Genomic DNA, 13956 nt, shown 5'->3' with positions numbered 1-13956 from the left:
TCCCTCTCTCTCTCTCTCTCTCTCTTTTTTTTTTTTTCTCAGCCTCCCAAGTAGCTGGGATTACAGGCACGTGACACCACACCCAGCTAATTTAATTTTTGTATTTTTAGTAGAGATGGGGTTTCATCACGTTGGCTAGGATGGTCTTGATCTCTTGACCTTGTGATCTGCCTTCCTTGGCCTCCCCAAGTGCTGGGATTACAGGGGTGAGCCACTAGGCCCGGCCTTTTTTTTTTTTTTTTTTTGAGACAGAGTCTCACTGTATTGTCCAGGCTGGAGTGCAGTGGCATGATTTCGGCTCACTGCAACCTCCGCCTCCCAGGTTCAAGCAGTTCTGCCTTAGCCTCCCGAGCAGCTGGGATTATAGGCGTGCACCACCAGGCCCAGCTAATTTTTGTGTTTTTAGTAGAGATGGGGTTTCACCATGTTGTCCAGGCTGGTCTCGAACTCCTGACCACAAGCGATCTGCCCGCCTCAGCCCCCCAAAGTGCTGGATTACAGGCATTAGCCACCGCGCCCAGCCTTACATAAACTTTCTTACCTCGTCGAAAACCTTTTGCCACTTTCTTTTCTCTCCCCATGTTCAGTTTGTGAGACTCCTCCCAGGCGGAGGCTGTGTCTGGCTCTGCTGCAGGGCCCACCACTGCAGGCAGGATGGCTGTTTATTGAGCCAACATTCCTGGGTAGGAATCTGATGGATACGTAGGTGTTCCCGGCATTGCATTCCAGCGGATTTTTACCAACGCCTCCTGGTACCTGGGGTCTCCTCCTTCATCTGTGACCTGGACATCCGTTCATTCCTCGCCAAAGATCACTGAGCACCTGCTGTATGCCAGGCACTGTGCCCTGGACACTGGGCATGGGGACAGAGCAGGGGAACAGCCCCCACCCTCCTGGAGCTGACATTCCTCCAGTCCTGGGGACAAGCAGGACTCAAGATGAAATTAAATATCAGCCGGGCGCCGGGGCTCACGCCTGTAATCCCAGTACTTTGGGAGGCTGAGGTGGGAGGATTCCTTGAGGTCAGGAGTTCGAGACCATCCTGGCCAACATGGTGAAACCCCTGTCTCTACTAAAAATACAAAAAATTAGCTGGGTATGGTGGCAGGTGCCTGTAATCCCAGCTAATCGGGAGGCTGGGGCAGAAGAATCGCTTGAACTCAGGAGGCGGAGGTTGCAGTGAGCCGAGATCATGCCACTGCACTCCAGCCTGGGCAACAAGAGCAAGACTCGGTTAAAAAAAAAAAAAATTAAATGCTTGGGAGAAAAAGTCAGGGAGGGAGTCTGGGAGATGTTGACAGGGGGCGACATTAGAGTAAGGACCTGACAGAGGTGAGGATCGAACCATGCAGAGGTTGGGGAAAGGTGCTCTGGGCAGAGGACACAGCCCCTGCAAAGCCCCTGGGGCAGGACTGTGCCTGGCACATTGGAGGAACAGCAAGGAGGCCCGTGTGGCCAGAGCCCAGTGAGCTGGGGGAACACAGGGAGAGGGGGAGGGCAGGGAGGGCACAGGCAGGTTTTGCTAGGTCTTGTGGGCTGCAAGGAGACTTCACCTTTGACCCTGAGTGAGGTGGGAGCTACGGAGGGCTGAGAGCCGGGGAAGGGTGGGCTGCGGCTCCGGTTCTATCAGCATAGCCTTCCCTCCCCACCTCCTGATGTCGTTGCAAGGATCGAATGACCCCGCCTAGGCCGGGCGAGGTGGCTCCCGCCTGTAATCCCAGTACTTTGGGAGGCTGAGCCTGGCATATTACCTGAGGTCAGGAGTTCAAGACCAGCCTGGCCAACATGGTGAAACCTCATCTCTATTAAAAATACAAAAAAATGGCCGGGCGCGGTGGCTCACGCTTGTAATCCCAGCACTTTGGGAGGCCGAGGCGGGCGGATCACGAGGTCAGGAGATCGAGACCAGGGTGAAACCCCGTCTCTACTAAAAATACAAAAAATTAGCCGGGCGTGGTGGCGGGCGCCTGTAGTCCCAGCTACTCGGAGAGGCTGAGGCAGGAGAATGGCGTGAACCCGGGAGGCGGAGCTTGCAGTGAGCCGAGATTGCGCCACTGCACTCCAGCCTGGGCGACCGAGCAAGACTCCGTCTCAAAAACCTCGCCATGCATGAATCAGAACAATACAAAAAAATTAGCCGGGCATGGTGGTATATGCCTGTAATCCCAGCTACTGGGGAGGCTGAGGCATGAGAATTGCTTGAACGTGGTGGGCAGAGGTTGCAGTGAGCTGAGATCGTGCCACTGAACTCCAAACTGGGTGACAGAGTGAGACTCCGGCTCTAAATAAATAAATAAATAAAAATAATAAAATAAAACAAAACAATGACCTCGCCGAGCAGAGGGTGAATGCTCCAGCACCCTCAGCTGTCCCTGTCCTTTTTTTTTTTTTTTTTTTTTGACACGGAGTCTCCCTTTGTTGCCCAGGCTGGAGTGTAATGGCACCATCTCGGTTCACTGCAACCTCCGCCTCCCGGGTTCAAGTGATCTCAGCCTCTGGAGTAGCTGGGATTACAGACGTGAGCTACCGCTCCGGGCCTGTCCCTGTCCTTATTTGTGGTCCCTGTTCTAGGGTCCTGAGCTCGGGCCCCCCCGAACTGCGGGTATCCCCGGGGAGGGCGCAGCTAGCCCTGGCAGGGCCCGGACACCTGGGGCCCGACCCACCCCTGCGCACCCCGCGGTGTCGCCTTCCCGGGCGGCTCGGGTTCCCGGATCTCCTTACCCGGGCGTCTCGGCTGTCGCGCCCTGGGCCGGGGGAGGGGAGGCTGCAGGAAGCTGCGGATCCGGCGGCGGCGGCGAGGGCCCGGGTGGGTGGCCTAACTTCTCCCGCCATGGAGGGAGCAGAGGCCCGGGAGGCCCGGGGGACCGAGACCCCGCGCGCGTCTGCGCCCCCGCCCGCGCCCTCGGAGCCCCCGGCCGCGCCCCGCGCCCGCCCGCGCCTCGTCTTCCGCACGCAGCTGGCGCACGGGAGCCCCACCGGCAAGATCGAGGGCTTCACCAACGTCCGCGAGCTGTACGCCAAGATCGCTGAAGCCTTCGGGATCGCGCCCACCGAGGTAAGGACCCCGGACACCGGCGCCCAAGACCACCCGCCTGATGGGGTTAGGGGTAGGGAGCTTGGACCCTGGACGGGAGACCCCAGATCCCCGGGTCCCAGACGTCGGGGTGGCCGCCTAATCGCCGGATCTCAGAGACCCAGCCCTCAGATCCCGGGGTGCCACACTCCCGGGGCCCCCTTTGCACGTTCTGCGCAAAAGATGGGCAGGTCTTAGGGCTAGCGGACCCTTAGACATTCCAGAAAATCCTCTGCACAGACCTAGCTTGGAGCGGACCCCAGCCCTCGGAGAAGCGCCTACTGTGCTTCCTGGGCGTAGCTGGGGTCTGGGGTTCCAGATGGCCCCCTTAGAGATGGGAAGTCTGAGGCCGCCGTGGGGTTGGGGGGTTCCTGGGCGTTTTTCCCATCTGGGTTCGTTTGGCTTGCAGCCCCCAGGGGGCGCCAGCAGATTAAACCTGGAGGTCTGGGGGCTGGAGGTCCCGGGGTATGGAGAGGGGTCTCCACCTGCTGGAAGCCGCCTTCTCCCTCCTCTCTCTGTTCTGGGGGTCCCACGCCCTGCTCTTTCCCACGGGCTGGGATCCTGGTCGCTGGGGGCAGGGGCCTGTGCAGACAGGGTGGCTGCGTGGGGGATGCATGCCCTGGCTAACTCTGGGCTCCTTCTGCCCCGGGCAGATTTTATTCTGCACCCTCAACAGCCACAAAGTGGACATGCAGAAGCTCCTCGGGGGCCAGATAGGCCTGGAGGACTTCATCTTTGCCCATGTGCGAGGCGAGACCAAGGAGGTGGAGGTCACTAAGACAGAGGACGCTCTGGGGCTGACCATCACGGACAACGGGGCTGGCTACGCCTTCATCAAGGTGCCCGGGAGGGGGTGGGTGGGTGGCTTCCTGGGGCCCAGCAACTGCCCCCCCACTCTGGGTCGACGTGGGTTCTGCGGATTGGAGGCGGGTGGCTGGGGTTGCCCTGCCAGCGACGCTGGATCCCTGCAGAGAATCAAGGAAGGCAGTATCATCAACCGGATCGAGGCAGTGTGCGTGGGTGACAGCATCGAAGCCATCAACGACCACTCCATTGTGGGCTGTCGCCACTACGAGGTGGCCAAGATGCTGCGGGAGCTGCCCAAGTCCCAGCCCTTCACCCTGCGCCTGGTGCAGCCCAAGAGGGCCTTCGGTGAGGCGGCTGGGCTGGCGGGAGCTCTTCCCGAAGTGCGTTCTATGCATGCCTGGGGTGGAGGAGGGTCGGGGATGGGACAGGCTGGAAGGTTCTAGGTGCACCCGCTGCGTGACAAGGAGCTCCTGGCAGGGTATCAGAAACGCGTAGGTAGTTTCTATTAATAGATTGTTATGGAGTCAGCCTGTGTGGGAGGGGTGGGGGAGAGACTGGGTAAAGTGGAGTGGGAGGAGGACGCCTCCAGAACCACTTTGTAGCCCGGCTGGGAGACTTTTTTTTTTTTTGAGACGGAGTCTCGCTCTGTCGTCCAGGCTGAAGTGCAGTGGCACAATCTCAGCTCACTGCAAGCTCCGCCTCCCGGGTTCACGCCATTCTCCTGCCTCAGCCTCCTGAGTAGCTGGGACTACAGGCGCCCGCCACCACGCCTGGCTAATTTTGGATTTTTAGTAGAGAAGGGGTTTCTCCATGTTGGTCAGGCTGGTCTCGAACTCCCCACCTCAGGTCATCTACCGGCCTCGGCCTCCCAAAGTGCTGGAATTACAGGTGTGAGCCACTGCACCCTGCCCATTTTTTTTCATAACTAGACTTTCTCAATGAAGAAAGCAGTGTATTAATTTACACATGAGCACATTCTCATATAGCCATGGGTTGGCCCTTTGGATAGCGTTGTTCTATAGAACAGAGCCAGAGGTTCTAGAAGTGCCCCAGCACACATGGAGAGAGGTCCCAGGGAGAGTGAGCTGTATGGGGTTCTAGAATCTGCCCTGCCATGGCTGTGAACTCCAAAAGCCATGCCTAAAAATAGAGTTTAGGCTGGGCATGGTGGCTCACACCTGTAATCCCAACGCACTCTAGCCTGGGTGACAGAGCGAGACTCCGTCTCAAAAAAAAAAAAAAAAAAAAAAAGGCTGGGCGCGGTGGCTCATGCCTGTAATCCCAGTACTTTGGGGAGGCCAAGGCAGGCAGATCACGAGGTCAGGAGTTCAAGACCAGCCTGGCCAATATGGTGAAACCTTGTCTCTACTGAAAATACAAAAATTAGCCAGGCGTGGTGCCACATGCCTATAGTCCCAGCTACTCAGGAGGCTGAGGCAGAAGAATCGCTTGAACCTGGGAGGTGAGGCTGCAGTGAGCCAAGATTGTGCCATTGCACTACAGCCTGGATGACAGAGCAAGACTCCATCCCCCCACCAAAAAAAAATCAAGCTTAGTCTGAGACTAAACCCAGCCCTACAGCCCAGACCAGCTCTGAGACTAAGTGTGTTTCTAGGAGCTCAGCCCTGACACCAGCCAGATTCTGGAACCCAGACAAGAACATATCTAGATTGAGGATCCTACCACAAGGAGGGTCCCAAGCAGTCCCTTCTAGAGAAAGCCCCTAGAAGAGGGAGAGTGAGGGCATGGGACCGGGATGTTAGTTCTAAACCTGCTCCATTACGACACCACATTCTGGACTTGTGATTTAGTTTGCTGGGGACGGGAAGTGTGGAATCTCGAATAGGTCTCTGGAGACTCGCCGCACAGACGTAAGGAGGACTTTGAAGGGGAGGAAGATTCTAGAAAGGCTCGGCTAGTGGCCTCCCAGGGTTTACAAAGATGTGGCTCCACCCAGAACCCATGGCCATCCCTCACTCTGTTCCCTCCAGATATGATTGGCCAGAGAAGTCGGTCCAGCAAATGTCCCGTAGAGGTGAAAGTGACCAGTGGGAGGGAGACCCTGCGGCTTCGTTCTGGGGGGGCTGCCACAGTGGAGGAAGCGGTGAGTGAAGGGGAGGGGTTCTCCCCAGGCTTCTGCACCTGCAGCTCCTCCACTGATTCAGTGCGGCCTTGGGTAAGAACTTCTCAGAGCCTCGGTTTCTCTGCCTGCAAAATGGGTCCTCATTGAAAGGCGGGGCAACGATGCTGGTACCAGCACTACTGACTCGTGTGAGGGTCCAGTCTACTCTTCCCTTAGGGGTGGGGGCCGGGAGGGGGCCGGGCTGGAGGGCTCCAAAGCTTTTCACCCCTGACTTCCCTCCCGTGTGCCCCCAGCCCAGTGAGTTTGAGGAGGAGGCATCCCGGAAGGTTGATGACCTGCTGGAAAGCTACATGGGCATTCGGGACCCCGAGCTGGGTAAGGGGCCAGGGTAAGCCGGGGAACCCTGGGGGGAGGGCAGCTTACGGGAGGAGGCAGGGGTCCCAGTGGGAAGTTGGGCGCGGGGAGTGCCCTTGCTGACATCCCCTCCCGCACGGCCCACAGCGTCCACCATGGTGGAGACGTCCAAGAAGACAGCCAGCGCCCAGGAGTTTGCACGCTGTTTAGACTCCGTCTTGGGCGAGTTCGCCTTCCCCGACGAGTTTGTGGTGGAAGTGTGGGCCGCTATCGGCGAGGCCAGAGAGGCCTGTGGCTAGTCTGCCCTGGGGGGGCCCAGCACAGCCCCAGCCCGGAGCCCAGCCCCCTGCCCCGGCCCTGCTCCAGAACCCAGCCCAGATCGGAGGACAAGTTCCTCTCTAGAACCCAATCCAATCTGGAGCCCCAGCCCAACTCCAGAACCCAGCCCTTCTCTAGAATCCAGCCCAGATCTGAGGCCAAGCTCTGTGCTAGAGCCCAGGCCAGCTCTGAGACCGAGCCCAGCATTGAGAATCAGCCCTGTTCTAAAACTCAGGCCAGCCCTGAGACCAAGCCCAGCTCTAGAACTCAGATGAGCTTTGAGACCATGCCCAGCATTGAGACCAAGCCCAGCTCTAGAACTCAGATGAGCTTTGAGACCATGCCCAGCATTGAGACCAAGCCCTGTTCTAGAACTCAGGCCAGCTCCGAGGCCAAGCCCAGCTCTAGAACTCAGATGAGCTTTGAGACCATGCCCAGCATTGAGACCAAGCCCTGTTCTAAAACTCAGGCCAGCTCTGAGGCCAAGCCCAGCTCTGGAACCCAGATGGGCTCTGAGATGGAGGCCAGCATTGAGACCAAGCCCTGTTCTAGAACTCAGGCCAGCTCCAAGGCCAAGCCCAGCTCTAGAACCCAGATGGGCTCTGAGACCATGCCCAGCTCTAGAACTCAGATGGGCTCTGAAACCAAGCCCAGCATGGAGACCAAACCCTCTTCTAGAACTCAGGCCACCTCTGAGGCCAAGCCCAGCCCTAGAACCCAGATGGGGTCTGAGACTAAGCTCAGCTTTAGAACTCAGATGAACTCTGAGACCGAGCCCAGTATTGAAACCAAGCCCTGTTCTAGAGTCCAGGCCAGCTCCGAGACCAAGCCCAGCTCTAGAACCCAGATAAGCTCTGAGACCAAGCCCAGCATTGAGACCAAGCCCTGTTCTAGAACTCTGGCCAGCTCCGAGGCCAAGCCCAGCTCTAGAACTCAGATGAGCTTTGAGACCATGCCCAGCTCTAGAACTCAGATAGACTCTGAGCCCAGCATTGAAACCAAGCCCTGTTCTAAAACTCAGGCCAGCTCCGAGGCCAAGCCCAGCTCTAGAATGCAGATGGGGTCTGAGACTAAGCTCAGCTTTAGAACTCAGATGAACTCTGAGACCGAGCCCAGTATTGAGACCAAGCCCCATTCTAGAACTCAGGCCAGCTCTGAGGCCAAGCCCAGCTCTAGAACCCAGATGAGATCTGAGACCAAGCCCAGCATAGAGACCAAGCCCTGTTCTAGAACTCAGTCCACCTCTGAGACCAAGCCCAGCTCTAGAACCCAGATGAGATCTGAGACCAAGCCCTGCTCTGAAGCCCAGGCCAGCTCTGAGATGAAGCTCATCTCTAGAATCCAGCTGAGCCCTGACAACAAGCCAAACTCTGGAACCCAGACACATTTTAAGACCCAGACCAGCTTGGAGACCAATCCCAGTTCCAGAATCCAGGCTAGCTTGGAGACCAAGCCCTGCTGGAAAACTCAAGCTGACTCTGGAACTCTGGACAGCTCCACGATGCAGCCACACCTGGACACTCGGTCTAGCTCTGGAACCCCAGTTAATTTTGGAACCCATGTGAGATTCATGAAGCAGCCCAGCTCTGGAACCCCAGCCAGCTCAGGATTCAGAGACAGCTCCCAAACCAAATCTTATTCAAGAACTCAGACCAGCTCAGAAAACCAGGTCCACACAGCTGCCCCGTCCAGATCCCAACCCCAGTTGCATCCAAGTGCCCATCCCCATCCTGCAGCCCAGTCCAGCTACAGTGATGATTCCAGCTCTGAGACTGAGCCCAGCTCTAGAACCTCGCCCAGTGCTACAACCAGGCCCAACTCCAGGATTCAGACCAGCTCTGGAACCCCATCCATCTTGGAAGCGAGACCCAGCTCCAGCACACAGCTTGGTGCCAAGCCCCACTCTCCCTGCAGAATGCAGGTCAGCTCTAGAATGCAGTTTACTTCCAAGACCCAGACCAATTTCAAGGCCTGGCCAAGCTCCAGAGCTCAATCCAGCCCAGGCACCACACCCAGCTCTAGAACTCAGCTCAGTTCTGGAGCACAGACTGGTTCTGAAATCCCAGCCAGCTCCAAAACACAGACAGTGGCTGAGACTCAGTCAAGTTCCAGAATCCAGCTAAGCTCTGGAGTCCAATCTAGTCCTGGGACCCGGGCCATGGCAGCAATGGAGTTAAGCTCCACAGCCCTGTCTAGTTCTGACAGCAGGCCCAGCTCCAGGACCCAGCACTGCCCAGGAGCGCGACCAGCCTTTGGGACTCAATTTGCCTCTAAAACCCTGCCAGGTTCTAGATACCAGCTCCAGACCACAGCCCCAGACAGCTCTGGTATTCGACTGGACTTTGGGAAGCAGACCAGCTCTGGAAGTCAGCCTAGCTTTGGAACTCAGCCCAGCTCTGGGACCCAGATAAGCTCAAGAATTCAAGCCAGCTCTGGAAGTCAGCTTAGTTCTGGAACCCAGCTGATTTCCGGAGACCAACCCAGCTCCAGAACGCAGACTAGTTCTGGAAACCAGCTCAGCTCTGGGACCCAGGCCAGTGCAAGAATTCAGCTCAGCCCCGGAGCTCCTCTTAGCTCCAGAACCCAGTCCAGTCCTGAGACCAGGCTCAGCTCCGTGGCCCAGTCCAGCTCTGGAACCCAGTTCAGTTCTGGGATTCGGTTCGGCTCTGAAACTCAGACCAGCTCAAGAATTCAGCCCGAGTCTGGAGCCCACCTCAGCTCTGGAGCCCACCTCAGCTCCACAACCCAGTCCAGCTCTGAGACTGGGCTCAGCTCTGAAACCCAGACTGGCTCAAGAATTCAGCCCAGCCCTGGAGCCCACCTTAATTCTGGAACCCAGCCTGTTTCTGGAACCCAATCCAGTTCCAGAACTCACACCAGTTCAAGAACCTGGCTGAGCCCTAGAAATGGACTCTGCCCACAGACCCCTGGCCTTGACCCTAGAATCCAGCTTGAGGCCCCTGCCCCAGCCCGACCTCAGCCCGCAGGCCCACCCTCCAGAGACCCCACCCCAGCCCCTAGCAAAGACCCCCAGCCTCTGCCTCAGCCCCATGATCAGGTACGTGGCATCCAGGCCAGCCTTGGCCCCATTCCAGGCTTACCCCAGGCCTCCTACCTGGCCCCCCAGCCACAGGTCTCCTCAACCCCCCAGAAGCCAGCCGTCTCTCCCAAACCCTGGGTGGGACCCCAGAATTCCACCCCACCCACCATATCTGTCACTCTTAGTCCTGCCCCCAGGGCAGCCCTCCTGAGTTCCCAGCTGTCTGAGTCCCCAGCTTTGGCGCCAGCCCTTTCCCCCACTCTGGGGGAGCCAGGGCCCCGCCCTTACCGCGGGGGGCCGTAGCTTGGCTGTGACTTAGCCCTGGTTCATGTGGTTCCCGTCCTCTCCTGTCCCTCCCAGCCTGGGTCCCCCAGAAGCAGCAAGTGACCTTATTTCCCCAGCAGGCGGTGGTGGGGGAGTGTGCGGTGGTGAAAACAGGGGCTTCACTGGCCCTGGCTCAGATCCAGGTCCTTGGAGGGAGAAGGAGAGCAGGAGACGGGTTGCACCGCATGTACCCTGAGGGCTCATGGTGAATAAAGGCACCTTCCATCTCTGCAGCCTGGTGTGTCATTTTGGGGGAAGTTTGGGGAAACGCAGAGATGTGGAGCTGGGGGGCTGGCTGAAACTACAGCAACACTGAATACCTCTTGAGCACCTACTGTGTACCAAGCACTTCATTAAGCACCACACAGGCATGAGCTCACGTGCGTGCATGCGACAGGTGCTCCACGAAGACCCAGCCGTTGGTCCTGTCTATCAATATTTATTGAGCACCTACTATGTGCAAGGTGCTGTACAGAACACTGTGGTGTTTGAAAGGTTGTTGGGTGAACAAGTGAACCGTGGAGGAAACGGGCATCAGTCCACGCTTTTGCATCTCTCTCTCTCTCTCTTTCTTTGTTTTATTTATTTGTTTATTTAGAGATGGAGTCTCACTCTGTCGCCCAGGCTGGAGTGCAGTGGCATGATCTCGGCTCACTGCAACCTTTGCCTCCCGGGTTCAACCAATTCTCCTGCCTCAGCCTTCTGAATAGCTGGGATTACAGGCGCCCGCCACCACGCCTGGCTAATTTTTTTTTTTTTTTTGAGACGGAGTCTTGCTCTGTCACCCCGGCTGGAGTGCAGTGGTGCGATCTCGGCTCACTGCAAGCTCCGCCTCCCGGGTTCACGCCATTCTCCTGCCTCAGCCTCTCCGAGTGGCTGGGACTACAGGCGCCCGCCACTACGCCCGGCTAATTTTTTTTATTTTTTTTAGTAGAGACTGGGTTTCACCGTGGTCTCGATCTCCTGACCTCGTGATCCGCCCGCCTCGGCCTCCCAAAGTGCTGGGATTACAAGCGTGAGCCACCGCGCCCGGCCAAGCCTGGCTAATTTTTGTTTGTTTGTTTGTTTTTTGAGACGGAGTTTTGCTCTTGTTGCCCAGGCTGGAGTGCAATGACGTGATCTCGGCTCACTGCAACCTCCACCTCCCAGGTTCAAGCTATTCTCTTGCCTCAGCCTGGAGTAGCTGGGATTACAGACATGTGCCACCACGCCCGGCTAATTTTTTTCTCCATGTTGGTCAGGCTGGTCTCTAACTCCCAACCTCAGGTGATCCGCCCGTCTCGACCTCCCAAAGTGCTGGGACTACAGGCTTGAGCCACCGTGCCCTGCAACTTTTGTATTTTTAGTAGAGACAGGGGTTCACCATGTTGGCCAGGCTGGTCTCGAACTTCTGGCCTCAAGTGACCCTCCCACTTCGGCCTCCCAAAGTACTGGGATTACAAGCATGAACAATCGCGCCCAGCCCATTTATATCTACTTTTAATAACACGCAGATTCAAAGGTGGTTTGAATGCAGGTTCCAGGGCTAACCTGTAGCCCTCCCATTACAGGCTGCTGGGAGAATTCTAGGCGGTACCACCCATCAAGTGATTAGGAAACGGCCAGGCGCGGTGGCTCACACCTGTAATCCCAGCACTTTGGGAGGCTGAGGTGGGCGGATCACGAGGTCAGGAGATCGAGACCATCTTGGCTAACATGGTGAAACCCCGTTTCTACTAAAAATACAAAAAATTAGCCGGGCGCGGAGGTGGGCGCCTGTAGTCCCAGCTACTCGGGAGGCTGAGGCAGGAGAATGGCGTGAACCCGGGAGGCGGAGGTTGCAGTGAGCCAAGATTGCGCCACTGCACTCCTGCCTGGGCGACAGAGCCAGATTCCGTCTCAAAAAAAAAAAAAAAAAAAAGTGATTAGGAAACACTCAAGAAGCAAGGTGGGGGAGGAACCGAATCCCCTCTGTCCCTCCCCGTCCTTCCCAGCCCTGCCCTCGTCTGCCCCGGGTGAGGTCCAATGCACAAAACTCCAGAGACTGACAACTTCTGGACCCAAAGGAAAATAAAATCAAAGGCAGAGATATATTTTGGCAAGAAAAGGGGGTGCCCCCGTTCACATTCAATCCTTTCTGGACAGAGCCTTCCCGGTTGGAGGTTCAAAAGGAAGCAACTGTACCCCAGCAAGTAGGTCAAATTCAGGGTCAAAGAGCAGTGCAAGGACGGGCGCAGTGGCTTACGCCTGTAATCCCAGCTGCTCGGGAGGCTGAGGCACGCGAATCGCTTGAACCCAGGAGGCGGAGGTTGCAGTGAGTCGAGATCATGCCACCGCACTCCAGCCTGGGCCACAAAGTGAGACTCCGTCTTAAAAATAAAAATAAAAATAACATAAAAAGGCCAGGTGCGGTGGTTCATGCCTGTGATCCCAGCATTTTGGGAGGCCGAGGCTGGTGGATCATCTGAGGTCAGGAGTTCAAGACCAGCCTGGCCAACACGGTGAAACCCATCTCTACTAAAAATACAAAAATTAGCCGGGCGTGGTGGCGCGCGCCTATAGTCCCAGCTACTCAGGAGGCTGAGGCAGGAGAATCGCTTGAACCTGCGAGGTGGAGGTTGCAGTGAGCTGAGATTGCGCCAATGTACTCCAGCCTGGGGGACAGAGCAAGACTCTGTCTAAAAAAAAAAAAAAAAAAAAAAAAATAGCAATGCAAGACCTTCTTCCAATGCCTGCACGCCGCACGCCCTTCCTCGGGTTGGGAGGGGTGCAGAGAAGAGGTGGGAGCTCTGGATGGGAAAAAGGGGCCGAGGAAGGGAGAGTGCTTGGTAAAAGGATCAGGGAGGAGTTGGGGGTCCCCGGGTTGGATTGGGGTCAACCCAAAACCCTGCTGCTGATGCTCACCGTCCATCCAGCACCCCCGGCTCCCGAATCCTCAGAACAGGCAGATGGGCTGTCCGAGGGGGCCGAGGGCTCCGCGGAAACGCGCGGGAGGGGCGCTCTGTCCACTTCCTACTGCAGCCCGGAGCGCTGCGTGAGCTGGGGCTGGAGGGACAGCGACCTGGGCCGGGCGCTGAGGCGAGGCTGGAGGCGCCGGAGCACCGCGCGGCGGAACAGGATGTACACCCAGGGGTCCAGGATCTGGTTCCAGGTGGCTACGCGCAAGTAGATGAGCAGTTCCTTCTCAGTGGCGCGGGACAGCTGCCCGGCGGGGCTCATGGCAGGCGGGTTTCGCAGCACTGTCTGGGCGATGAAGACCTGAAGAGGGGAGAGCTGTCAGCCTGGGCCCCCGCCTCCAGCCTCGCCCGCCCCAGTCCCTGCCCGGGGTCCCCTGAGATCCAAGGTCCACCCCGTTTTTTAATTTTATTTTTGAGACGGTCTCACTCTGTCGTCCAGGCTGGAATGCAGTGGTGCGATCTCAGCTCATTGCAACCTCTGCCTCCCGGGTTCAAGCGATTCTCCTCCCTCAGCCTTCCTAGTAGCTGGGATTACAGGTGCCTGCCACCACACCTGGCTAATTTTTGTATTTTTCACAGAGACGGGGGTTTCACCATGTTGGCCAGGCTGGTCTTGAACTCCTGACCTCAAGTGATCGGCCCAGCTCTGCCTCCCAGAGTGTTGGAATTACAGGAGTGAGCCACTGCGCCTGGCAGATGTCCACTCTGTTACTGCATTGCTGGGTGACCTCAGGAGAGTTGACTAACCTCTCTGAGCTCCTTTTGATGGGTCCATAAATTAGCACACTCTTAGCCAGGTAGTGGCTCATGTCTGTAATCTCAGCACTTTGGGAGGTCAATAGGAGAGAATCACTTGAGCCCGGAAGTTCAAGACCAGCCTGGGGAACATAGTGAGACCTCATGTCTACAAAAAGTAAAAATAAATTAAAAAGTTACCTGGGCATGGTTGCACTCCAGCCTGGGTGACAGAGCAAGATCCTGTCTCAAAATAAATAAATAAATAAATAAATAATTTTTTTTT

General features: G+C 57.0%; 2 protein-coding genes across 4 annotated transcripts in view; one reads left to right on the top strand and one right to left on the bottom strand.

Moving 5' to 3' along the window:
* The first annotated feature begins 2537 nt into the window (after window positions 1-2537).
* Window positions 2538-10607, top strand: GIPC3 (GIPC PDZ domain containing family member 3). Of its 2 annotated transcripts, none has more exons than XM_058429017.1 (5): window positions 2538-3055; window positions 3727-4225; window positions 5872-5984; window positions 6257-6351; window positions 6465-10607. In XM_058429017.1, exons 1-5 carry the CDS (start codon window positions 2831-2833, stop codon window positions 9976-9978), a joined length of 4446 nt encoding a protein of 1481 aa, XP_058285000.1. In that variant the 5' UTR covers window positions 2538-2830; the 3' UTR covers window positions 9979-10607. The 2 variants fall into 2 exon arrangements, with proteins under 2 accessions (XP_058285000.1, XP_032033635.1); XM_032177744.2 differs by having other exon boundaries at window positions 6257-6338; window positions 6465-6740.
* Window positions 10608-12006: 1399 nt separating this feature from the next.
* Window positions 12007-13956, bottom strand: part of TBXA2R (thromboxane A2 receptor) — an 8116-nt gene continuing 6166 nt past the window's right edge. The window contains exons 2-3 of one of the 2 annotated variants that reach the window (XM_058428868.1): window positions 13040-13236; window positions 12007-12347 (exon numbers count right to left, since the gene is read on the bottom strand). In XM_058428868.1, coding sequence (XP_058284851.1) covers window positions 12188-12347; window positions 13040-13236 — 357 coding nt within the window. In that variant the 3' untranslated portion in view covers window positions 12007-12187. Of the gene's footprint in view, window positions 12348-12731; window positions 13237-13956 lie in introns of those variants that run through there. The other variant, XM_032177741.2, reaches the window with a different exon arrangement.

This window comes from Hylobates moloch, unplaced genomic scaffold, assembly GCF_009828535.3.
Source record: "Hylobates moloch isolate HMO894 unplaced genomic scaffold, HMol_V3 SCAFFOLD_15, whole genome shotgun sequence".
Classification (NCBI taxonomy): Eukaryota; Metazoa; Chordata; class Mammalia; order Primates; family Hylobatidae; genus Hylobates; species Hylobates moloch.
This window is presented reverse-complemented; position numbering and strand designations above follow the sequence as displayed.

Coding starts and splice junctions, on each gene's coding strand:
- GIPC3 (XM_058429017.1), top strand. CDS start 2,831: ATGGAGGGAGCAGAGGCCCGGGAGGCCCGGGGGACCGAGACCCCGCGC. Junction 3,056..3,726: donor TCGGGATCGCGCCCACCGAG/GTAAGGACCCCG, acceptor TGCCCCGGGCAG/ATTTTATTCTGCACCCTCAA. Junction 6,352..6,464: donor GAGCTGGGTAAGGGGCCAGG/GTAAGCCGGGGA, acceptor CACGGCCCACAG/CGTCCACCATGGTGGAGACG.